General features: G+C 47.8%; 1 protein-coding gene across 1 annotated transcript in view; it reads right to left on the reverse strand.

The window, feature by feature from the left end:
- Positions 1-27,327, reverse strand: part of LOC135546748 (transcriptional coactivator YAP1-like) — a 95,765-nt gene that overhangs the window by 34,479 nt on the left and 33,959 nt on the right. The window contains exon 4 of the mRNA XM_064975400.1: positions 13,411-13,524. Coding sequence (XP_064831472.1) covers positions 13,411-13,524 — 114 coding nt within the window. The remainder of the gene's footprint in view (positions 1-13,410; positions 13,525-27,327) is intronic.

Here is a 27,327-nt window from a genome sequence, read left to right on the forward strand (position 1 = left end):
TAAACTCATCCCTGACCGCTGGCTACGTCCCTTCCGTCTTCAAGAGAGCGAGAGTTGCACCCCTTCTGAAAAAACCTACACTCGATCCCTCCGATGTCAACAACTACAGACCAGTATCCCTTCTTTCTTTTCTCTCCAAAACTCTTGAACGTGCCGTCCTTGGCCAGCTCTCCCGCTATCTCTCTCAGAATGACCTTCTTGATCCAAATCAGTCAGGTTTCAAGACTAGTCATTCAACTGAGACTGCTCTTCTCTGTATCACGGAGGCGCTCCGCACTGCTAAAGCTAACTCTCTCTCCTCTGCTTTCATCCTTCTAGACCTATCGGCTGCCTTCGATACTGTGAACCATCAGATCCTCCTCTCCACCCTGTCCGAGTTGGGCATCTCCGGCGCGGCCCACGCTTGGATTGCGTCCTACCTGACAGGTCGCTCCTACCAGGTGGCGTGGCGAGAATCTGTCTCCTCGCCACGCGCTCTCACCACTGGTGTCCCCCAGGGCTCTGTTCTAGGCCCTCTCCTATTCTCGCTATACACCAAGTCACTTGGCTCTGTCATAACCTCACATGGTCTCTCCTATCATTGCTATGCAGACGACACACAATTAATCTTCTCCTTTCCCCCTTCTGATGACCAGGTGGCGAATCGCATCTCTGCATGTCTGGCAGACATATCAGTGTGGATGACGGATCACCACCTCAAGCTGAACCTCGGCAAGACGGAGCTGCTCTTCCTCCCGGGGAAGGACTGCCCGTTCCATGATCTCGCCATCACGGTTGACAACTCCATTGTGTCCTCCTCCCAGAGCGCTAAGAACCTTGGCGTGATCCTGGACAACACCCTGTCGTTCTCAACCAACATCATGGCGGTGGCCCGTTCCTGTAGGTTCATGCTCTACAACATCCGCAGAGTACGACCCTGCCTCACACAGGAAGCGGCGCAGGTCCTAATCCAGGCACTTGTCATCTCCCGTCTGGATTACTGCAACTCGCTGTTGGCTGGGCTCCCTGCCTGTGCCATTAAACCCCTACAACTCATCCAGAACGCCGCAGCCCGTCTGGTGTTCAACCTTCCCAAGTTCTCTCACGTCACCCCGCTCCTCCGCTCTCTCCACTGGCTTCCAGTTGAAGCTCGCATCCGCTACAAGACCATGGTGCTTGCCTACGGAGCTGTGAGGGGAACGGCACCGCAGTACCTCCAGGCTCTGATCAGGCCCTACACCCAAGCAAGGGCACTGCGTTCATCCACCTCTGGCCTGCTCGCCTCCCTACCATTGAGGAAGTACAGTTCCCGCTCAGCCCAGTCAAAACTGTTCGCTGCTCTGGCCCCCAATGGTGGAACAAACTCCCTCACGACGCCAGGACAGCGGAGTCAATCACCACCTTCCGGAGACACCTGAAACCCCACCTCTTCAAGGAATACCTAGGATAGGATAAGTAATCCTTCTCACCACCCCCCCTTAATGATTTAGATGCACTATTGTAAAGTGGCTGTTCCACTGGATGTCAGAAGGTGAATTCACCAATTTGTAAGTTGCTCTGGATAAGAGCGTCTGCTAAATGACTTAAATGTAAATGTAATGTAAATGTGTATAGATTAGTCTATGGCTGCCTGAGGCGGTTCTCAATCAGTCAGGTGATTATCGTTGTCTCTGATTGGGAACCATATTTAGGTAGCCTGGGTTTCACTGTGTGTTTGTGGGTGATTGTTCCTGTCTCTGTGTTTGTTGCACCAGTCAGGGCTGTTTCGGTTTTCGACGTTTGTTGTTTTGTATTGTTCGTGTTTTCTTCATCATTAAAAATGTATCTAACGAACCACGCTGCATTTTGGTCCGATCCTTGTTCCACCTCTTCATCAGAGGAGGAGTTGGAAGAAACCCGTTACAGAATCACCCACCACAAACGGACCAAGCAGCGTGTCAACAGGCAGGAGCCACAGGAGCAGCGATAACAGGACTTCTGGACTTGGGAGGAGATATTGGACGGAAAAGGACCCTGGGCACAGCCTGGAGAATATCGCCGTCCCAAGGAAGAACTGGAGGCGGTGAAAGCGGAGAGGCGCTGGTTTGAAGAGGCAGCACGGTTGGAAGCCCCAAAAATTTATTGGGGGGTCTAACATGGAGTATGGCTACGCCAGGTAGGAGACCTGCGCAAACTCCCTGTGCTTACCGGGGGGCTAGAGAGACCGGGCAGGCACCGTGGTATGCTGTGGTGCGCACGGTGTCTCCAGTGCGGGTGCATAGCCCGGTGCGTTCTATTCCAGCCAGGCTAGATTGAGCGTCGAGCCAAATGCCATGAAGCCGGCTCTACGCATCTGGTCCCCAGTGCGTCTCCTTGGGCCAGCTTACATGGCACCAGCCTTACGCTCGGTGTCCCCGGTTCGCCTGCATAGCACGGGCTTTTCCACCTTGCCGCACTGGCAGAGCGACCGGGAGTATTCAAACAGGTAAGGTTGGGCAGGCCCGGTGCTCAAGAGCTCCAATGCGCCTGCACGGTCCGGTCTCCCCAGTACCACCTCCACACCCAGCCCTCCGGTGGCAGCTCCCCGCACCAGGCTTCCTGTGTGTGTCCTCGGCCCAGTACCACCAGTGCCAGCACCATGCATCAAGCCTACAGTGCGCCTCGCCTCTCCAGTGCTGCCGGAGCCTTCCTCCTCTCCTGCGCTGCTGGAGTCTCCCGCCTGTTCAACGCTGTCGGAGCCTTTTTCCTCTCCTGCGCAGCTGGAGTCTCCCGCCTGTTTAGCGCTGCCAGAGCTGCCAGTCTGCATGGAGCAGCCGGAGCTGTCAGTCTGCAGGGAGCTGTCAGTCTGCAAGGTGCTGTCAGTCTGCAAGGTGCTGTCAGTCTGCAAGGTGCTGTCAGTCTGCAAGGTGCTGCCAGTCTGCATGGAGCAGCCAGTCTGCAAGAAGCCGCCAGAGCTGTCAATCTACATGGAGCAGCCAGATCCGTCAGTCAGCCAGACTCTTCCAGATCTGCCAGTCAGCCAGACTCTTCCAGATCTGCCAGTCAGCCAGACTCTTCCAGATCTGCCAGTCAGCCAGACTCTTCCAGATCTGCCAGTCAGCCAGACTCTTCCAGATCTGCCAGTCAGCCAGACTCTTCCAGATCTGCCAGTCAGCCAGACCCTTCCAGATCAGCCAGACTCTTCCAGATCTGCCAGTCAGCCAGACTCTTCCAGATCTGCCAGTCAGCCAGACTCTTCCAGATCTGCCAGTCAGCCAGACTCTTCCAGATCTGCCAGTCAGCCAGACTCTTCCAGATCTGCCAGTCAGCCAGACACTTCCAGATCTGCCAGTCAACCAGACTCTTCCAGATCTGCCAGTCAACCAGACTCTTCCAGATCTGCCAGTCAACCAGACTCTTCCAGATCTGCCAGTCAGCCAGACTCTTCCAGATCTGCCAGCCAGCCAGGATCTGCAGGATTCAACTACCTGGCTGGGCTTCCTCTCAGTGCTGGGCTTCCTCTCAGTGCTGGGCTTCCTCTCAGTGCTGGGCTTCCTCTCAGTGCTGGGCTTCCTCTGCCCCGAGCTGCCCCTCTGCCCTGAGCTGCCCCTCTGCCCCGAGCTGCCCCTCTGTCCAGTGGGGTCATCAAGTAGGGTCGCTGTGGTTCGGAGACCACGGAAGCGGACAAGGTGGGGGACTAAATCTATGGTGAAGTGGGGGCCACGTCCAGCACCAGAGCCGCCACCGCGGACAGATGCCCACCCAGACCCTCCCCAATAGGTTCAGGTTTTGCGGTCAGAGTCCGCACCTTGGGGGGGGGGGGGTACTGTCACACCCTGACCATAATTTGCTTTGTATGTTTCTATGTTTTGTTTGGTCAGGGTGTGATATGAGTGGGCATTCTATGTTTCATGTCTAGTTTGTCTAGTTCTATGTTTGGCCTGATATGGTTCTCAATCAGAGGCAGGTATTAGTCATTGTCTCTGATTGGGAACCATATTTAGGTAGCCTGTTTGGTGTTGGGTTTTGGTGGGTGATTGTTCCTGTCTTTGTGTTTGAGGCACCAGATTTGGTTTTTGCACGTTTCTTGTTTTGTAGTGTTTGTGTTTTAGTTGTTTTATTAAAACATGAATCTCAATAGCCACGCCGCATTTTGGTCCGACTCTCCTTCACACCAAGAAAGCCGTTACACTACCTTTCTTCCCCCAGACTCTGTAAAGTCCTGTAGTAGCAGTGAACCCAGAGAAGATGTTGAAAAGGGATTAGAAAGATGGCATAGTCTGACTCGTCACTGGATATTGACTTAAAGTGAGTTTACTCATGAGTCCAGCATGAACTACGGGCAACCCTAAAAAACAACTAAACTCTATTACCAAGAAGAGGGCACAACAACGCATTTTCCCCCTCAGGAGAGGTTTTGGCATGGGACCCAGATCCTCAAAAAGTTCTACAGTTGCACCATCGAGAGCATCCTGCCCGGTGCATCACCCCCTGGTATGGCAACTGCTCGGCCTCCGACCGTAAGGCACTTCAGAGGGTAGTGCAAACGGCCCAGTACATTACTGGGGCCAAGCTTCCTGCCATCCAGGACCTCTATACCAGGTGGTGTCAGAGGAAGGCCCTGTAATGTCTACTACACCTGTTGTATTCAGCATTTCACTGTAAGGTCTACCTACACCTGTTGTATTCAGCATTTCACTGTAAGATCTACTACACCTGTTGTATTCAGCATTTCACTGTAAGGTCTACTACACCTGTTGTATTCAGCATTTCACTGTAAGGTCTACTACACCTGTTGTATTCAGCATTTCACTGTGAGGTCTACTACGCCTGTTGTATTCAGCATTTCACTGTAAGGTCTACTACACCTGTTGTATTCAGAATTTCACTGTAAGGTCTACTACACCTGTTGTATTCAGCATTTCACTGTCAGGTCTACTACACCTGTTGTATTCAGCATTTCACTGTAAGTTCTACTACACCTGTTGTATTCAGCATTTCACTGTAAGTTCTACTACACCTGTTGTATTCAGCATTTCACTGTGAGGTCTACTACACCTGTTGTATTCAGCATTTCACTGTAAGGTCTACTACACCTGTTGTATTCAGCATTTCACTGTAAGTTCTACTACACCTGTTGTATTCAGCATTTCACTGTGAGGTCTACTACACCTGTTGTATTCAGCATTTCACTGTGAGGTCTACTACACCTGTTGTATTCAGCATTTCACTGTAAGGTCTACTACACCAGTTGTATTCAGCATTTCACTGTAAGGTCCACTACACCTGTTGTATTCAGCATTTCACTGTAAGGTCTACCACACCTGTTGTATTCATCATTTCACTGTGAGGTCTACTACACCTGTTGTATTCAGCATTTCACTGTAAGGTCTACCTACACCTGTTGTATTCAGCATTTCACTGTGATGTCTACTACACCTGTTGCATTCGGCATTTCACTGTAAGGTCTACTACACCTGTTGTATTCGGCGCATGTGACAAATACAGTTTGATTTGATTTGATTCAACTGCAAAGGAATGACTAAATTGACATGTGACAACATGGTAATAAAGAGTCGTTACCAGAGTTTAACCCAGAAATATGACCCATGTCACTGTAAAGTGTTACATGACAGGCTGAGAGGTGAACATGACAGGCTGAGAGGTGAACATGACAGGCTGAGAGGTGAACATGACAGGCTGAGAGGTGAACATGACAGGCTGAGAGGTGAACATGACAGGCTGAGAGGTGAACATGACAGGCTGAGAGGTGAACATGACAGGCTGAGAGGTGAGCATGACATAACTGAGAGGTGAACATGACAGGCTGAGAGGTGAACATGACAGGCTGAGAGGTGAACATGACAGGCTGAGAGGTGAACATGACAGGCTGAGAGGTGAACATGACATAACTGAGAGGTGAACATGACAGGCTGAGAGGTGAACATGACAGGCTGAGAGGTGAACATGACAGGCTGAGAGGTGAACATGACAGAACTGAGAGGTGAACATGACAGGCTGAGAGGTGAACATGACAGGCTGAGAGGTGAACATGACAGGCTGAGAGGTGAGCATGACAGGCTGAGAGGTGAACATGACAGGCTGAGAGGTGAACATGACAGGCTGAGAGGTGAACATGACAGGCAGGCTGAGAGGTGAACATGACAGGCTGAGAGGTGAACATGACAGGCTGAGGTGAACATGACAGGCTGAGAGGTGAACATGACAGGCTGAGAGGTGAACATGACACTGATAACATGACAGGTGAACATGACAGGCTGAGAGGTGAACATGACAGGCTGAGCGGTGAACATGACAGGCTGAGAGGTGAACATGACAGGCTGAGAGGTGAACATGACAGGCTGAGAGGTGAACATGACAGGCTGAGAGGTGAACATGACAGGCTGAGAGGTGAACATGACAGGCTGAGAGGTGAACATGACAGGCTGAGAGGCTGAGAGGTGAACATGACAGGCTGAGAGGTGAACATGACAGGCTGAGAGGTGAACATGACAGGCTGAGAGGTGAACATGACTGAGAGGTGAGGCTGAGAGGTGAACATGACAGGCTGAGAGGTGAACATGACAGGCTGAGAGGTGAACATGACAGGCTGAGAGGTGAACATGACAGGCTGAGAGGTGAACATGACATAACTGAGAGGTGAACATGACAGGCTGAGAGGTGAACATGACAGGCTGAGAGGTGAACATGACAGGCTGAGAGGTGAACATGACAGGCTGAGAGGTGAACATGACAGGCTGAGAGGTGAACATGACAGGCTGAGAGGTGAACATGACAGGCTGAGAGGTGAACATGACAGGCTGAGAGGTGATGACATGACAGGCATGAGAGGTGAACATGACAGGCTGAGAGGTGAACATGACAGGCTGAGAGGTGAACATGACAGGCTGAGAGGTGAACATGACAGGCTGAGAGGTGAACATGACAGGCTGAGAGGTGAACATGACAGGCTGAGAGGTGAACATGACAGGCTGAGAGGTGAACATGACAGGCTGAGAGGTGAACATGCTGAGAGGTGAACATGACAGGCTGAGAGGTGAACATGACAGGCTGAGAGGTGAACATGACAGGCTGAGAGGTGAACATGACAGGCTGAGAGGTGAACATGACAGGCTGAGACATGACAGGCATGAGAGGTGAACATGACAGAGGTGAACATGACAGGCTGAGAGGTGAACATGACAGGCTGAGAGGTGAACATGACAGGCTGAGAGGTGAACATGACAGGCTGAGAGGTGAACATGACAGGCTGAGAGGTGAACATGACAGGCTGAGAGGTGAACATGACAGGCTGAGAGGTGAACATGACAGGCTGAGAGGTGAACATGACAGGCTGAGAGGTGAACATGACAGGCTGAGAGGTGAACATGACAGGCTGAGAGGTGAACATGACAGGCTGAGAGGTGAACATGACAGGCTGAGAGGTGAACATGACAGGCTGAGAGGTGAACATGACAGGCTGAGAGGTGAACATGACAGGCTGAGAGGTGAACATGACAGGCTGAGAGGTGAACATGACAGGCTGAGAGGTGAACATGACAGGCTGAGAGGTGAACATGACAGGCTGAGAGGTGAACATGACAGGCTGAGAGGTGAACATGACAGGCTGAGAGGTGAACATGACAGGTGAACTGAGAGGTGAACATGACAGGCTGAGAGGTGAACATGACAGGCTGAGAGGTGAACATGACAGGCTGAGAGGTGAACATGACAGGCTGAGAGGTGAAGCATGACAGGCTGAGAGGTGAACATGACAGGCTGAGAGGTGAACATGACAGGCTGAGAGGTGAACATGACAGGCTGAGAGGTGAACATGACAGGCTGAGAGGTGAACATGACATGAAGGCTGAGAGGTGAACATGACAGGCTGAGAGGTGAACATGACAGGCTGAGAGGTGAACATGACAGGCTGAGAGGTGAACATGACAGGCAGGCTGAGAGGTGAACATGACAGGCTGAGAGGTGAACATGACAGGCTGAGAGGTGAACATGACAGGCTGAGAGGTGAACATGACAGGCTGAGAGGTGAACATGACAGGCTGAGAGGTGAACATGACAGGCTGAGAGGTGAACATGACAGGCTGAGAGGTGAACATGACAGGCTGAGAGGTGAACATGACAGGCTGAGAGGTGAACATGACAGGCTGAGAGGTGAACATGACAGGCTGAGAGGTGAACATGACAGGCTGAGAGGTGAACATGACAGGCTGAGAGGTGAACATGACAGGCTGAGAGGTGAACATGACAGGCTGACAGGTGAACATGACAGGCTGAGAGGTGAACATGACAGGCTGAGAGGTGAACATGACAGGCTGAGAGGTGAACATGACAGGCTGAGAGGTGAACATGACAGAACATGACATAACTGAGAGGTGAACATGACAGGCTGAGAGGTGAACATGACAGGCTGAGAGGTGAACATGACATAACTGAGAGGTGAACATGAGGCAGAACATGACATAACTGAGAGGTGAACATGACAGGCTGAGAGGACATGACAGGCTGAGAGGTGAACATGACAGGCTGAGAGGTGAACATGACAGGCTGAGAGGTGAACATGACAGGCTGAGAGGTGAACATGACAGGCTGAGAGGTGAACATGACAGGCTGAGAGGTGAACATGACAGGCTGAGAGGTGAACATGACAGGCTGAGAGGTGAACATGACAGGCTGAGAGGTGAACATGACAGGCTGAGAGGTGAACATGACAGGCTGAGAGGTGAACATGACAGGCTGAGAGGTGAACATGACAGGCTGAGAGGTGAACATGACAGGCTGAGAGGTGAGCATGACAGGCTGAGAGGTGCATGACAGGCTGAGAGGTGAACATGACAGGCAGAGAGGTGAACATGACAGGCTGAGAGGTGAACATGACAGGCTGAGCGGTGAACATGACAGGCTGAGAGGTGAACATGACAGGCTGAGAGGTGAACATGACAGGCTGAGAGGTGAACATGACAGGCTGAGAGGTGAACATGACAGGCTGAGAGGTGAACATGACAGGCTGAGAGGTGAGCATGACAGGCTGAGAGGTGAACATGACATAACTGAGAGGTGAACATGACAGGCTGAGAGGTGAACATGACAGGCTGAGAGGTGAACATGACAGGCTGAGAGGTGAACATGACAGGCTGAGAGGTGAACATGACAGGCTGAGAGGTGAACATGACAGGCTGAGAGGTGAACATGACAGGCTGAGAGGTGAACATGACAGGCTGAGAGGTGAACATGACATAACTGAGAGGTGAACATGACAGGCTGAGAGGTGAACATGACAGGCTGAGAGGTGAACATGACAGGCTGAGAGGTGAACATGACAGGCTGAGAGGTGAACATGACAGGCTGAGAGGTGAACATGACAGGCTGAGAGGTGAACATGACAGGCTGAGAGGAACATGAACATGACAGGCTGAGAGGTGAACATGACATAACTGAGAGGTGAACATGACAGGCATGACAGAGGTGAACATGACAGGCTGAGAGGTGAACATGACATAACTGAGAGGTGAATATGACAGGCTGAGAGGTGAACATGACAGGCTGAGAGGTGAACATGACAGGCTGAGAGGTGAACATGACAGGCTGAGAGGTGAACATGACAGGCTGAGAGGTGAACATGACAGGCTGAGAGGTGAACATGACAGGCTGAGAGGTGAACATGACATAACTGAGAGGTGAACATGACAGGCTGAGAGGTGAACATGACAGGCTGAGAGGTGAACATGACAGGCTGAGAGGTGAACATGACAGGCTGAGAGGTGAACATGACATAACTGAGAGGTGAACATGACAGGCTGAGAGGTGAACATGACATAACTGAGAGGTGAACATGACAGGCTGAGAGGTGAACATGACAGGCTGAGAGGTGAACATGACAGGCTGAGAGGTGAACATGACAGGCTGAGAGGTGAACATGACATAACTGAGAGGTGAACATGACAGGCTGAGAGGTGAACATGACAGGCTGAGAGGTGAACATGACAGGCTGAGAGGTGAACATGACAGGCTGAGAGGTGAACATGACAGGCTGAGAGGTGAACATGACAGGCTGAGAGGTGAACATGACAGGCTGAGAGGTGAACATGACAGGCTGAGAGGTGAACATGACAGGCTGAGAGGTGAACATGACAGGCTGAGAGGTGAACATGACAGGCTGAGAGGTGAACATGACAGGCTGAGAGGGTGAACATGACAGGCTGAGAGGTGAACATGACAGGCTGAGAGGTGAACATGACAGGCTGAGAGGTGAACATGACAGGCTGAGAGGTGACAGGCTGAGAGGTGAACATGACAGGCTGAGAGGTGAACATGACAGGCTGAGAGGTGAACATGACAGGCTGAGAGGTGAACATGACAGGCTGAGAGGTGAACATGACAGGCTGAGAGGTGAACATGACAGGCTGAGAGGTGAACATGACAGGCTGAGAGGTGAACATGACAGGCTGAGAGGTGAACATGACAGGCTGAGAGGTGAACATGACAGGCTGAGAGGTGAACATGACAGGCTGAGAGGTGAACATGACAGGCTGAGAGGTGAACATGACAGGCTGAACATGACATAACTGAGAGGTGAACATGACAGGCTGAGAGGTGAACATGACAGGCTGAGAGGTGAACATGACAGGCTGAGAGGTGAACATGACAGGCTGAGAGGTGAACATGACAGGCTGAGAGGTGAACATGACAGGCTGAGAGGTGAACATGACAGGCTGAGAGGTGAACATGACAGGCTGAGAGGTGAACATGACAGGCTGAGAGGTGAACATGACAGGCTGAGAGGTGAACATGACAGGCTGAGAGGTGAACATGACAGGCTGAGAGGTGAACATGACAGGCTGAGAGGTGAACATGACATAACTGAGAGGTGAACATGACAGGCTGAGAGGTGAACATGACAGGCTGAGAGGTGAACATGACATAACTGAGAGGTGAACATGACAGGCTGAGAGGTGAACATGACATAACTGAGAGGTGAACATGACAGGCTGAGAGGTGACCATGACAGGCTGAGAGGTGAACATGACAGGCTGAGAGGTGAACATGACAGGCTGAGAGGTGAACATGACAGGCTGAGAGGTGAACATGACAGGCTGAGAGGTGAACATGACAGGCTGAGAGGTGAACATGACAGGCTGAGAGGTGAACATGACAGGCTGAGCGGTGAGCATGACAGGCTGAGAGGTGAGCATGACAGGCTGAGCGGTGAACATGACAGGCTGAGAGGTGAACATGACAGGCTGAGAGGTGAACATGACAGGCTGAGAGGTGAACATGACAGGCTGAGCGGTGAGCATGACAGGCTGAGAGGTGAGCATGACAGGCTGAGCGGTGAACATGACAGGCTGAGAGGTGAACATGACATAACTGAGAGGTGAACATGACAGGCTGAGAGGTGAACATGACAGGCTGAGAGGTGAACATGACAGGCTGAGAGGTGAACAGGTGAACATGACAGGCATGACAGGCTGAGAGGTGAACATGACAGGCTGAGAGGTGAACATGACAGGCTGAGAGGTGAACATGACAGGCTGAGAGGTGAACATGACAGGCTGAGAGGTGAACATGACAGGCTGAGAGGTGAACATGACAGGCTGAGAGGTGAACATGACATAACTGAGAGGTGAACATGACAGGCTGAGAGGTGAACATGACAGGCTGAGCGGTGAACATGACAGGCTGAGAGGTGAACATGACAGGCTGAGAGGTGAACATGACAGGCTGAGAGGTGAACATGACAGGCTGAGAGGTGAACATGACAGGCTGAGAGGTGAGCATGACAGGCTGAGAGGTGAACATGACATAACTGAGAGGTGAACATGACAGGCTGAGAGGTGAACATGACAGGCTGAGAGGTGAACATGACAGGCTGAGAGGTGAACATGACAGGCTGAGAGGTGAGCATGGCAGGCTGAGAGGTGAACATGACAGGCTGAGAGGTGAACATGACAGGCTGAGAGGTGAACATGACAGGCTGAGAGGTGAACATGACAGGCTGAGAGGTGAACATGACAGGCTGAGAGGTGAACATGACATAACTGAGAGGTGAACATGACAGGCTGAGAGGTGAACATGACAGGCTGAGAGGTGAACATGACAGGCTGAGAGGTGAACATGACAGGCTGAGAGGTGAACATGACAGGCTGAGAGGTGAACATGACAGGCTGAGAGGTGAACATGACAGGCTGAGAGGTGAACATGACAGGCTGAGAGGTGAACATGACAGGCTGAGCGGTGAACATGACAGGCTGAGAGGTGAACATGACAGGCAGAGAGGTGAACATGACAGGCTGAGAGGTGAACATGACAGGCTGAGAGGTGAACATGACAGGCTGAGCGGTGAACATGACAGGCTGAGAGGTGAACATGACAGGCTGAGAGGTGAGCATGTCATAACTGAGAGGTGAACATGACAGGCTGAGAGGTGAACATGACAGGCTGAGAGGTGAACATGACAGGCTGAGAGGTGAACATGACAGGCTGAGAGGTGAACATGACAGGCTGAGAGGTGAACATGACAGGCTGAGAGGTGAACATGACAGGCTGAGAGGTGAACATGACAGGCTGAGAGGTGAACATGACAGGCTGAGAGGTGAACATGACAGGCTGAGAGGTGAACATGACAGGCTGAGAGGTGAACATGACAGGCTGAGAGGTGAACATGACAGGCTGAGAGGTGAACATGACAGGCTGAGAGGTGAACATGACAGGCTGAGAGGTGAACATGACAGGCTGAGAGGTGAGCATGACAGGCTGAGAGGTGAACATGACAGGCTGATGACAGGCTGAACATGACAGGCTGAGAGGTGAACATGACAGGCTGAGAGGTGAACATGACAGGCTGAGAGGTGAACATGACAGGCTGAGAGGTGAACATGACAGGCTGAGAGGTGAACATGACAGGCTGAGAGGTGAACATGACAGGCTGAGAGGTGAACATGACAGGCTGAGAGGTGAACATGACAGGCTGAGAGGTGAGCATGACAGGCTGAGAGGTGAACATGACAGGCTGAGAGGTGAACATGACAGGCTGAGAGGTGAACATGACAGGCTGAGAGGTGAACATGACAGGCTGAGAGGTGAACATGACATAACTGAGAGGTGAACATGACAGGCTGAGAGGTGAACATGACAGGCTGAGAGGTGAACATGACAGGCTGAGAGGTGAACATGACAGGCTGAGAGGTGAACATGACAGGCTGAGAGGTGAACATGACAGGCTGAGAGGTGAACATGACAGGCTGAGAGGTGAGCATGACAGGCTGAGAGGTGAACATGACATAACTGAGAGGTGAACATGACAGGCTGAGCGGTGAACATGACAGGCTGAGAGGTGAACATGACAGGCTGAGAGGTGAACATGACAGGCTGAGAGGTGAACATGACAGGCTGAGAGGTGAACATGACAGGCTGAGAGGTGAACATGACAGAACTGAGAGGTGTGTGTTATCTCACTGTAGCACGGCTCGAGGCGTGGGTCGAGCCAGGAGGTGGTTTTGTTCTTGTGGTTGATGTAGTAGATCTCTCCCTCAGAGGTGCCGGCCTGTTCCCAGCCGTCAGGGAGAGGACCTGGGAGAGACAGGCACATACACAGGGAGATTAGGCTGCGGTGGGGCAGGCAGGGTGTATGTGGTGATTCTGCTAAGGCATACTGTCTGTGCAGCGTGTGGAAACAGAAGGAGGGATGAATCACAGAGTGATACTGAATAGATCCGCAACAACTAGTTTCAGGAAACATACCAATAAAGACAGAAAGTCATCTGGATGGTTGTGTTCAACATCTGTTCAAAACCTAACTATGAGCAGCCAATAAGGGGTCCAAACAATATGTCACCATCAGACCAAAAAGAGATGATTAGAAGCTCAAATAACAACCGTTATTGAATGAATATAGTCACAGATTTTAAATTAATATACAGATTATTCGATTTGAGCCGTCTCAGTTGGTTCACTAACATGACTCTAGTCGGGGAGCTGTCTCAGTTGGTTCACTAACATGACTCTAGTCAGTGAGCTGTCTCAGTTGGTTCACTAACATGACTCTAGTCAGCGTACTGTCTCAGTTGGTTCACTAACATGACTCTAGTCAGGGAGCTGTCTCAGTTGGTTCACTAACATGACTCTAGTCAGTGAGCTGTCTCAGTTGGTTCACTAACATGACTCTAGTCAGTGAGCTGTCTCAGTTGGTTCACTAACATGACTCTAGTCAGTGAGCTGTCTCAGTTGGTTCACTAACATGACTCTAGTCAGGGAGCTGTCTCAGTTGGTTCACTAACATGACTCTAGTCAGTGAGCTGTCTCAGTTGGGTCACTAACATGACGCTAGTCAGCGTACTGTCTCAGTTGGTTCACTAACATGACTCTAGTCAGCGTACTGTCTCAGTTGGTTCACTAACATGACTCTAGTCAGTGAGCTGTCTCAGTTGGTTCACTAACATGACTCTAGTCAGCGTACTGTCTCAGTTGGTTCACTAACATGACTCTAGTCAGGGAGCTGTCTCAGTTGGTTCACTAACATGACTCTAGTCAGTGAGCTGTCTCAGTTGGTTCACTAACATGACTCTAGTCAGTGAGCTGTCTCAGTTGGTTCACTAACATGACTCTAGTCAGTGAGCTGTCTCAGTTGGTTCACTAACATGACTCTAGTCAGGGAGCTGTCTCAGTTGGTTCACTAACATGACTCTAGTCAGTGAGCTGTCTCAGTTGGGTCACTAACATGACGCTAGTCAGCGTACTGTCTCAGTTGGTTCACTAACATGACTCTAGTCAGCGTACTGTCTCAGTTGGTTCACTAACATGACTCTAGTCAGTGAGCTGTCTCAGTTGGTTCACTAACATGACTCTAGTCAGTGAGCTGTCTCAGTTGGTTCACTAACATGACTCTAGTCAGGGAGCTGTCTCAGTTGGTTCACTAACATGACTCTAGTCAGCGTACTGTCTCAGTTGGTTCACTAACATTACTCTAGTCAGTGAGCTGTCTCAGTTGGTTCACTAACATGACTCTAGTCAGTGAGCTGTCTCAGTTGGTTCACTAACATGACTCTAGTCAGGGAGCTGTCTCAGTTGGTTCACTAACATGACTCTAGTCAGCGTACTGTCTCAGTTGGTTCACTAACATTACTCTAGTCAGTGAGCTGTCTCAGTTGGTTCACTAACATGACTCTAGTCAGTGAGCTGTCTCAGTTGGTTCACTAACATGACTCTAGTCAGCGTACTGTCTCAGTTGGTTCACTAACATGACTCTTGTCAGTGAGCTGTCTCAGTTGGTTCACTAACATGACTCTAGTCAGGGAGCTGTCTCAGTTGGTTCACTATCATGACTCTAGTCAGCGTACTGTCTCAGTTGGTTCACTAACATGACTCTAGTCAGGGAGCTGTCTCAGTTGGTTCACTAACATGACTCTAGTCAGCGTACTGTCTCAGTTGGTTCACTAACATGACTCTAGTCAGTGAGCTGTCTCAGTTGGTTCACTAACATGACTCTAGTCAGTGAGCCGTCTCAGTTGATTCACTAACATGACTCTAGTCAGTGAGCTGTCTCAGTTGGTTCACTAACATGACTCTAGTCAGTGAGCTGTCTCAGTTGGTTCACTAACATGACTCTAGTCAGTGAGCTGTCTCAGTTGGGTCACCAACATGACTCTAGTCAGTGAGCTGTCACAGTTGGTTCACTAACATGACTCTAGTCAGTGAGCTGTCTCAGTTGGGTCACTAACATGACTCTAGTCAGTGAACTGTCTCAGTTGATCCTCAACACTGGGTCCCAACAAGGGTGCTTTCTCAGCCCTCTCCTGTACTCCCTGTTCACCCACGACAGTGTGGCCATGCACGCCTCCAACTCAATCATCAAGTTTGCAGATGACACTACAGTGGTAGGCTTGATTACCAACAATGACGAGACGGCCTACAGGGAGGAGGTGAGGGCCCTCGGAGTGTGGTGTCAGGAAAATAACCTCACACTCAACGTCAACAAAACAAAGGAGATGATCGTGGACTTCAGGAAACAGCAGAGGGAACACCCCCCTATCCACATTGACGGGACAGTAGTGGAGAGGGTGGAGAGTTTTAAGTTCCTCGGCATACACATCACGGACAAACAAATGGTCCTCCCACACAGACAGCGTGGCGCCTCTTCAACCTCAGGAGGCTGAAGAAATTTGGCTTGTCTCACAAACTTTTACAGATGCACAATCGACAGCATCCTGGCGGGCTGTATCACCGCCTGGTACGGCAACTGCTCCGCTCACAACCGTACGTCTCTCCAGAGTGTATTGACGTCTGCACAACGCATCACCGGGGGCAAACTACCTGCCCTCCAGGACACCTACATCACCCGATGTCACAGGAAGGCCAAAAATATCATCAAGGACAACAACCACCCGAGCCACTGCCTGTTCACCCCGCTATCATCCAGAAGGCGAGGTCAGTACAGGTGCATCAAAGCAGGGACCGAGAGACTGAAAAACAGCTTCTATCTCAAGGCCATCAGACTGTTAAACAGCCACCAATAACATTGAGTAGCTGCTGCCAACACACTGACTCAACTCCAGCTACTTTAATAATGGAAAAATGTATGTAATAAATGTATCACTAGTCACTTTAAACAATGCCCCTTTATATAATGTTTACATACCCTACATTACTCATCTCATATGTATATACTGTACTCTATACCTCCACTGCATCTTGCCTATGCTGTTCTGTACCATCACTCATTCATATTTGTTTTTTATGTACATTTTCTTATTCATTCCTTTACACTTGTGTGCATAAGGTAATTGTTATGAAATTGTTAGGTTAGATTACTCGTTGGATATTACTGCATTGTCGTAACTAGAAGCACAAGCATTTCGCTACACTTGCATTAACATCTGCTAACCTTGTGTATGTGAAAAATAAAATTTGATTTGAGTTGAGTTGGTTCACTAACATGACTCTAGTCAGGGAGCTATCTCAGTTGGTTCACTAACATGACTCTAGTCAGGGAGCTGTCTCAGTTGGTTCACTAACATGACTCTAGTCAGGGAGCTGTCTCAGTTGGTTCACTAACATGACTCTAGTCAGCGTACTGTCTCAGTTGGTTCACTAACATGACTCTAGTCAGGGAGCTGTCTCAGTTGGTTCACTAACATGACTCTAGTCAGTGAGCTGTCTCAGTTGGTTCACTAACATGACTCTAGTCAGTGAGCTGTCTCAGTTGGTTCACTAACATGACTCTAGTCAGTGAGCTGTCTCAGTTGATTCACTAACATGACTCTAGTCAGTGAGCTGTCTCAGTTGGTTCACTAACATGACTCTAGTCAGTGAGCTGTCTCAGTTGGTTCACTAACATGACTCTAGTCAGTGAGCTGTCTCAGTTGGTTCACTAACATGACTCTCGTCAGAGAGCTGTCTCAGTTGATTCACTAAGATGACTTCTGTCTCTGTCGTCACTGGCAACCAGTTAAACCAGTTAGTTTAATCATAGCACTTGATGGTTTATGCGACTGCACTTGAATAAACTTTCAATGTTCTTGAAATTGTCCTGATTGAGTGACCTTCATGTCTTAAAGTAAAGCAGCATAACCTATTCAGTAGTATAAACAATAGGTCTGGTTGGTAGAGTGGTGGGGTTGCCAGTGACGACAGAGACAGAACTGCCAATCAATGGACTCCCACCAAACATGTTGGAGAGGGTTAGTCTTGTTCTACCTCTTTCTAACCCCACCTAGGAATAGTCTAGTTCTACCTCTCTCTTAACCCACCTATGAATAGTCTAGTTCTACCTCTCTCTAACCCCACCTAGGAATAGTCTAGTTCTACCTCTCTCTTAACCCACCTAGGAATAGTCTAGTTCTACCTCTCTCTAACCCCACCTAGGAATAGTCTAGTTCTACCTCTCTCTAACCCCACCTAGGAATAGTCTAGTTCTACCTCTTTCTAACCCCACCTAGGAATAGTCTAGTTCTACCTCTCTCTTAACCCACCTAGGAATAGTCTAGTTCTACCTCTCTCTAACCCCACCTATGAATAGTCTAGTTCTACCTCTCTCTAACCCCACCTATGAATAGTCTAGTTCTACCTCTCTCTAACCCCACCTAGGAATAGTCTAGTTCTACCTCTCTCTAACCCCACCTAGGAATAGTCTAGTTCTACCTCTCTCTAACCCCACCTAGGAATAGTCTAGTTCTACCTCTCTCTTAACCCACCTAGGAATAGTCTAGTTCTACCTCTCTCTAACCCCACCTAGGAATAGTCTAGTTCTACCTCTCTCTAACCCCACCTATGAATAGTCTAGTTCTACCTCTCTCTAACCCCACCTATGAATAGTCTAGTTCTACCTCTCTCTAACCCCACCTATGAATAGTCTAGTTCTACCTCTCTCTAACCCCACCTAGGAATAGTCTAGTTCTACCTCTTTCTAACCCCACCTAGGAATAGTCTAGTTCTACCTCTCTCTTAACCCACCTAGGAATAGTCTAGTTCTACCTCTCTCTAACCCCACCTATGAATAGTCTAGTTCTACCTCTCTCTAACCCCACCTATGAATAGTCTAGTTCTACCTCTCTCTAACCCCACCTAGGAATAGTCTAGTTCTACCTCTCTCTAACCCCACCTAGGAATAGTCTAGTTCTACCTCTCTCTAACCCCACCTAGGAATAGTCTAGTTCTACCTCTCTCTTAACCCACCTAGGAATAGTCTAGTTCTACCTCTCTCTAACCCCACCTAGGAATAGTCTAGTTCTACCTCTCTCTAACCCCACCTATGAATAGTCTAGTTCTACCTCTCTCTAACCCCACCTATGAATAGTCTAGTTCTACCTCTCTCTAACCCCACCTATGAATAGTCTAGTTCTACCTCTCTCTAACCCCACCTATGAATAGTCTAGTTCTACCTCTCTCTTAACCCACCTAGGAATAGTCTAGTTCTACCTCTCTCTTAACCCACCTAGGAATAGTCTAGTTCTACCTCTCTCTTAACCCACCTAGGAATAGTCTAGTTCTACCTCTCTCTAACCCACCTAGGAATAGTCTAGTTCTACCTCTCTCTTAACCCACCTATGAATAGTCTAGTTCTATGTCTCTCTAACCCCACCTAAGAATAGTCTCATTCCATCTCTCTCTTAACCCACCTAGAAATAGTCTCATATTACCTCTCTCAACCCACCTAGGGCAAATTCCACTAGGACACCAACTGAGACAGCTCACTGACTAGAGTCATGTTAAGATGAAACAGTCAGAGGTCACCAAGCGCAACATAGCTTCAGCGTGTAAATCAGATAGAAAGATGTGTTGGCATCGAGTAATTGTCTCTGGCCCCCTCCCAGTTCGGGGGAGTGAGGAGCTCTACAGCAGAGTCTCACAACTCAATTGCTGGTTGAAAACTGTTTTCTGCCCCTCCCAAAAGGTAGAATTTGTAGATAATTGGTCCTATTTCTGGGACTCACCCACAAACAGGACCAAGCCTAGCCTGTTGAGGAGTGACAGACTCCATCCTAGCTGGAGGGGTGCTCTCATCTTATCTACCAACATAGACAAGGCTCGAACTCCTCTTGCTCCAAAATGAGATACGGTGCAGGCCAGGCAGCAGGCTGTTAGCCATACTGCCAGCTTAGTGCAGTCTGCCACTTGCACAGTCAGTGTAGTCAGCTCAGCTATCCCCATTGAGACCGTGTCTGTGCCTCGACCTAGGTTGGGCAAAACTAAACATGGCGGTGTTCGCCTTAGCAATCTCACTAGGATAAAGACCTCCTCCATTCCTGCCATTATTGAAAGAGATGGTGATACCTCACATCTCAAAATAGGGCTAATTAATGTAAGGGAATTCACCCCCGTAGTGGACAAAAATGAATGGCAAATTATTGGCATAGTACAAACCATGTACACATTGGTCAATACCACCCAAATCGGCGTTGATTCATGCAAAGTTTACTTCAAATGCCATATGGCTATTGCCAGTTGTAACACTTCAAAAATCCAACAGGTGGCGTGTGCGCTCCACCGTGGTTTTTCATATTGATATTGGACTCCAAGTCAACATCCAAAAGCCAAATTTTGAAAAAATGGATTTTTTGTCAAAAACTTATCACCCCTTAAAAAAGTGCTTTCTAGACCGTTTTTTCGAAATTCTTTCGCTTTTTTTGTCAATTACACATGTGTAAGAACTGTATGAATATACTTTTGTCCAATTTTATTATCATAATTTTTTTTTTTTTACTTGCGCATTATTGCATGTGTTTTGTCCATCTGCAATATGATTTCATAGGAAGTCAGAAGTCAAAAGTCAAAAATTGCTAAATTTCATAAAAAACTTCACACACCCCTAAAAAAGTGCTTTCTGGATCGTTTTTCGAAACATTTTCGAATTTTGTGTCAGTTACACACGTATAAGAACTGTATCAACATACTTTAGTCATATTTTATTATCATAATGTTTTTTGTTTTTTTACTTGTGCATAAGGCATATGTTTTGTGGGGGCCAAATGTCATAAGAAATTTGACATGCTCAAAAATCCTTCAGAAATGCAAAATTGACTGGCCTGATGAACTCGGGATGGCCGGGCAGTGATTGTTGTTCCTTTCAATCACTCGTGGTGTTGATTTCATCATGTCCATTTGTTTATGTTTTCTCACTTTTGCAAAGTCACTGTGCATTTGCCATATGGTTAACTGGGCAGTCACCATCACCAATTTGTCATGCTATAAAAATCATGCAAGAATGCCAAATTGACTGAACCGATGAACTCGGGATGGCTGGGCAGTGATTCTGGTACCTTTCCATCGCTCGTTTGGGTTGATTTCAGAATGTCACTTTTGGTGATGGTACCTCACTGTTAAAACATATTGCAAATGTTGTCTCACTTTTGCAAAGTCACTGTGCATTTGCCATATGGTTAACTGGGCATTCACCATCACCAATTTGTCATGCTATAAAAATCATGCAGGAATGCCAAATTGACTGAACCGATGAACTCGGGATGGCTGGGCAGTGATTCTGGTACCTCTCCATCGCTCGTTTGGGTTGATTTCAGAATGTCACTTTTGGTGATGGTACCTCACTGTTAAAACATATTGCAAATGTTGTCTCACTTTTGCAAAGTCACTGTGCATTTGCCATATGGTTAACTGGGCATTCACCATCACCAATTTGTCATGCTATAAAAATCATGCAGGAATGCCAAATTGACTGAACCGATGAACTCGGGATGGCTGGGCAGTGATTCTGGTACCTCTCCATCGCTCGTTTGGGTTGATTTCAGAATGTCACTTTTGGTGATGGTACCTCACTGTTAAAACATATTGCAAATGTTGTCTCACTTTTGCAAAGTCACTGTGCTTTTGCCATATGGTTAACTGGGCATTCACCATCACCAATTTGTCATGCTATAAAAATCATACAGGAATGCCAAATTGACTGGCCCAATGAACTCAGGATGGCTGGGCAGTGATACTGGTACCTCTCCATTGCTCGTTAGGGTTGATTTCAGAATGTCGCTTTTGGTGATGGTACCTCACCGCTTAAACATATTGCAAATGGACAAGAGTCACCTGCAAGTCACCGTCCATCAGTCAATTTGATATCATTCTGACACCAAACTGATGCAAACTGACACCAAACCCACTTTTCCCAACTCGTTTAGGAGCCAAGTATCACATACTGCAGAGCTGGCCCAAAATTCACAACGCCTTCGGTACAAAACATAAAAAAAACATAAAACACATAGTTACTTTCTAGCTGCGGGGCCAGTTCGGACATTATGTGTAGTCCTATGTGAGGCGACCCCGAATCCCGAGTTTCGGCTCGATAGGTCATTTGGTGTCCGAGTAAAAGCCTAATTGGTGCTGAAAATCCACTTTTTTCCATGCCTTGCTACGGGGTCCTTGAATGAGCTATCGAACAGAGACGTTGGGGTCCGTGTCTATGGGCCGAGCCGGTTTCAATGCACCTAGTCTTGTGTCTCTGAGACTTTTCTAAATGTCGCCATTTTCGTAATGGTCAAAATGAATTGAAGTCATTGCAAATGTTCGACGCTGTTTCTCGGTCCGAGAACATTCTAGAGCGCCGTAACTCACCACGCACTATCGACCTGAGGTCTAGAACAGGTTTCTAAAGTTTCGGAACTCTAGGTCTGACGGTTCTTTTTTAGCTCGAACAAAGCTAACTATTGGAGGCACTGTCAGTCTCTACGCATCCCAATACGTCCCTCCATCCAAGTTGTGAATCTGTGTGATTTAGTTTTCCTTTGAATTTTTATGGGAAAAATGACTGATTTACAGTTCATGGGGTTTGCCTAATCATATATATGAAGTTTTGGAAAGATCTGATTTTTTTAACCCCTCCAAACAGCCCATGAGACACCAATTATGGCACTTCCGGTTGGCACAGGAAGCTGTAACTCAACATACATCCTCATTGGGGTATTCTATTAAAGAATCCTGAGTTTTAAGTCTTTACGTTAAGAATTGACTGATTTACACAGGGTTCAATGCACTATGTCCATCAAATTGCAGGCAGTGTATGGATATACACTTTTAGGGTGATTTTAAGCACTTCCGGTTGGTCCAGGAAGCCTAGAATCGACACAGGTAGACCTTATAGTGGCCTGATGGAATGGTACCAAAGACAGGTTCATACAGCATTCATAACCCATATAGACTCCAGGTTGTATTTAGGGGAGCAGGCAATGTATTCCTATGGGGAGAGAAGTCAATGCACACTGTTTTTATGTAAACACCTTCTTTTGACTGTGAAGGCTTAATGTCACACGGTCAAGGATAGGCTTGGACAGATCAGGAGGACCTTAGGAACATTCCTGTGGTTGAATTGTCTTTCTAAACCTAACGGTTCCGCCGCTGTCACCCAAAATCAAATGACGTACTGGTGCAGGCTTCATTGTGGGCCTATTTTTCTCATGGTCGCTGCGCTCAGACCGAGCGAGCTACGGTCAAGCGGGGCGCCTCGTTGGACTCGGCACGGCCTTGGGATTATGTTTATGCCATTGCCTGCTCTCTGTGTCTTTAAACACCGCGCTCTGTCACTCCATCCTTGCTGTGTGTGTGTGTGAGAGCTTTTCTTTGACATCTGTTGGGAGAAATGAGTGATTTTACAGTTCAGGAGGGTTGCCTAATCACATATGAAGTTTTGAAAAGATCTGACCTTTTTAACCCTTGGATACAGCCACTATGACACCATTTAAGGCACTTCCTGTTGGCACAGGAAGCTATAAATAAACTCATATCCTCATTGGGGTATGCCTTTACAGAATCCTGAGTTTTAAGTCTTTACGTTAAGAACTGAGTTATTTACGGAGGGTTTAGTGAGTGTGTGTTATTTCAGAAAATCATAGAAAATCACAGAAATGTCGCAGAGCTCCGCAGCACACTTTAAAAATATTCGTATGAACACCCTGCAACTGGATCTGTAACCGTTGAAAAAAAAAACACCTATATCTGAACATCACAATCTGGTCATCGTACGATTTCTCTTAAATGACGATAGATAAATGGCTGATTTTTTTTTATTGACACCGGAGGCTCCTTGACTTTGACGTGAAGTGAAAAAATCATTTCTCTATTTTCATTTTGGACCTTTAATCCCAGAAATATGGCCATAACTCAAAAACCGTTGAGGCCTAGACGCCATCTTGTTCGGGGCCATCTGCCCATTATGCCAAACCTACGCTCACCAAGTTTCGGCTTCGAAATATTTTCAGTTTTCGAGATATGGCCCGTCGTGATTCGGGATGTTTTGTCCAATAGCAATATGATTGCTTATGCCCTCTTGTGGGATCTTCCGGCATAGCGGAAAAATGGACCAAAATTTGATTATTTTATAAAACGAAAACCGAATGTCCGACAAAGTTCATTTGATGACTTCCCGGTAGGTCTGGCCCTGCCGCTCGGCCCGACGCCGTCCCCGAATTTTAAAAATGTTTTCGGACGTCTAGTAAGGGACCGTACATTTCCAATATGGACTTTCTCACTAACCATACGGTGATTGTCAAAAAGTTCCCTTAAGGTATGTTAGATCCCTCACTACCAAGGCAGTTATAGTCAATGAACTAATCACTGAACATAATATTGATGTAATTGGCCTGACTGAAACATGGCTTAAGCCTGATGAATTTACTGTGTTAAATGAGGCCTCACCTCCTTGTTATACTAGTGACCATATCCCCCGCGCATCCCGCAAAGGCGGAGGTGTTGCTAACATTTATGATAGCAAATTTAAATTTACAAAAAAGAAAACAAAATGTTCGTCTTTTGAGCTTCCAGTCATGAAATCTATGCAGCCTACTCAATCACTTTTTATAGCTACTGTTTACAGGCCTCCTGGGCCATATACAGCGTTCCTCACTGAGTTCCCTTAATTCCTATCGGACCTTGTAGTCATAGCAGATCATATTCTAATTTTTGGTGACTTTAATATTCACATGGAAACGTCCACAGACCCACTCCAAAAGGCTTTCGGAGCCATCATCGACTCAGTGGGTTTTGTCCAACATGTCTCTGGACCCACACACTGCCACAGTCATACTCTGGACCTAGTTTTGTCCCATGGAATAAATGTTGTGGATCTTAATGTTTTTCCTCATAATCCTGGACTATCGGACCACCGTTTTATTATGTTCGCAATCGCAACAAATAATCTGCTCAGTCCCCAAACAAGGAGCATCAAAAGTTTTGCTATAAATTCACAGACAACACAGATTCCTTGATGCCCTTCCAGACTCCCTCTGCCTACCCAAGGACATCAGAGGACAAAAATCAGTTTACCCACTAACTGAGGAACTCAATTAAACCTTGTGCAATACCCTAGATGCAGTTGCACCCTTAAAAACATTTCTCATAGGAAACTAGCTCCCTGGTACACAGAAAATCCCGAGCTCTGAAGCAAGCTTCCAGAAAATTGGAACGGAAATGGCCCCACACCAAACTGGAAGTCTTCCGACTAGCTTGGAAAGACAGTACCGTGCAGTACCGAAGAGCCCTTACTGCTGCTCGATCATCCTATTATTCCAACTTAATTGAGGATAATAAGAACAATCCGACATTTCTTTTTGATACTGTCGCAAAGCTAACTAAAAAGCAGCATTCCCCAAGAGAAGATGGCTTTCACTTCAGCAGTGATGAATTCATGAACTTCTTTGAGGAAAAGATCATGATCATTAGAAAGTAAATTACGGACTCCTCTTTAAATCTGTGTATTCCTCCATTGCTCAGTTGTCCTGAGTCTGCACAACTCTGCCAGGACCTAGGATCAAGGGAGACACTCAAGTGACTTAGTACTATATCACTTGACACATTGATGAAAATAATCATGGCCTCTAAACCTTCAAGCTGCATACTGGAACCTATTCCAACTAAACTACTGAAAGAGCTGCTTCCTGTGCTTGGCCCTCCTATGTTGAACATAATAAACGTCTCTCTATCCACCGGATGTGTACCAAACTCACTAAAAGTGGCAGTAATAAAGTCTCTTGAAAAAGCCAAACCTTGACCCAGAAAATATAAAAAACTATCAGCCTTTATCTAATCTTCCATTCCTCTCAAAAAAAAATTTAAAAGCTGTTGCGCAGCAACTCACTGCCTTTCTGAAGACAAACAATGTATACGAAATGCTTCAGTCTGGTTTTAGACCCCATCATAGCACTGAGACGGCACTTGTGAAGGTGGTAAATGACATTTTAATGGCGTCAGACCGAGGCTCTGCATCTGTCCTTGTGCTCCTAGACCTTAGTGCTGCTTTTGATACCACTGATCAACACATTCTTTTGGAGAGATTGGAAAATTGGTCTACACAGACAAGTTCTGGCCTGGTTTAGATCTTATCTGTCGGGAAGATATCAATTTGTCTCTGTGAATGGTTTGTCCTCTGACAAATCAACTGTACATTTCGGTGTTCCTCAGGGTTCCGTTTTAGGAGCACTATTGTTTTCACTATATATTTTACCTCTTGGGGATGTCATTCGAAAACATAATGTTACTTTCACTGCTATGCGGATGACAAACATCTGTACATTTCAATGAAACACGGTGAAGCCCCAAACATTGCAAAAATCTGAAACTTTCTGTCCAAAAATTACGCAGAAAAATTCACCCATGCTTTTGTTACTTCTAGGTTAGACTACTGCAATTCTCTACTTTCCGGCTACCCGGATAAAGCACTAAATAAACTTCAGTTAGTGCTAAATACGGCTACTAGAATCCTGACTAGAACCAAATAAATTGATCATATTACTCCAGTGCTAGCCTCCCTACACTGGCTTCCTGTTAAGGCAAGGGCTGATTGCAAGGTTTTACTGCTAACATACAAAGCATTACATGGGCTTGCTCTTACCCATCTTTCCGATTTGGTCCTGCCGTACATACCTACATGTTCGCTACGGTCACAAGACGCAGGCCTCCTTACTGTCCCTAGAATTTCTAAGCAAACAGCTGGAGGCAAGGCTTTCTCCTCTAGAGCTCCATTTTTATGGAATGGTCTGCCTACCCATGTGAGAGACGCAGACTAGGTCTCAACCTTTAAGTCTTCACTGAAGACTCATCTCTTCAGTGGGTCATATGATTGAGTGTAGTGTGGCCCAGGAGTGTGAAGGTGAACGGAAAGGCTCTGGAGCAACGATCCGCCCTTGTTGTCTCTGCCTGGCCGGTTCCCCTCTTTCCACTGGCATCCTCTGCCTCTAACCCTATTACAGGTGCAGGGTCACTGGCTTACTAGGGCTCTTTCATACCGTCCCTAGAAGGAGTGCGTCACTTGAGTGGGTTGAGTCACTGATGTGATCTTCCTGTCTGGGTTGGCACCCCCCCTTGGGTTGTGCCGTGGCGGAGATCTTTGTGGGCTATACTCAGCCTTGTCTCAGGATGGTAAGTTGGTGGTTGAAGATATCCCTCTAGTGGTGTGGGGGCTGTGCTTTGGCAAAGTGGGTGGGGTTATATCCTTCCTGTTTGGCCCTGTCCGGGGGTGTCATCGGATGGGGCCACAGTGTCTCCTGACCCCTCCTGTTTCAGCCTCCAGTATTTATGCTGCAGTAGTTTATGTGTCGGGGGGCTAGGGTCAGTTTGTTATATCTGGAGTACTTCTCCTGTCCTATCCGGTGTCCTGTGTGAATTTAAGTATGCTCTCTCTAATTGTCTCTTTCTCTCTCGGAGGAGGAGGACCTGAGCCCTAGGACCATGCCTCAGGACAACCTGGCATGAAGACTCCTTGCTGTCCCCAGTCCACCTGGCTGTGCTGCTGCTCCAGTTTCAACTGTTCTGCCTGTGATTATTATTATTTGACCATGCTGGTCATTTATGAACATTTGAACATCTTGGCCATGTTCTTTCCTAGCCACCGTGCTTCTACATCTGCATTGATTGCTGTTTGGGGTTTTAGGCTGGGTTTCTGTA

Source organism: Oncorhynchus masou, chromosome 9, assembly GCF_036934945.1.
Source record: "Oncorhynchus masou masou isolate Uvic2021 chromosome 9, UVic_Omas_1.1, whole genome shotgun sequence".
NCBI lineage: Eukaryota > Metazoa > Chordata > Actinopteri > Salmoniformes > Salmonidae > Oncorhynchus > Oncorhynchus masou.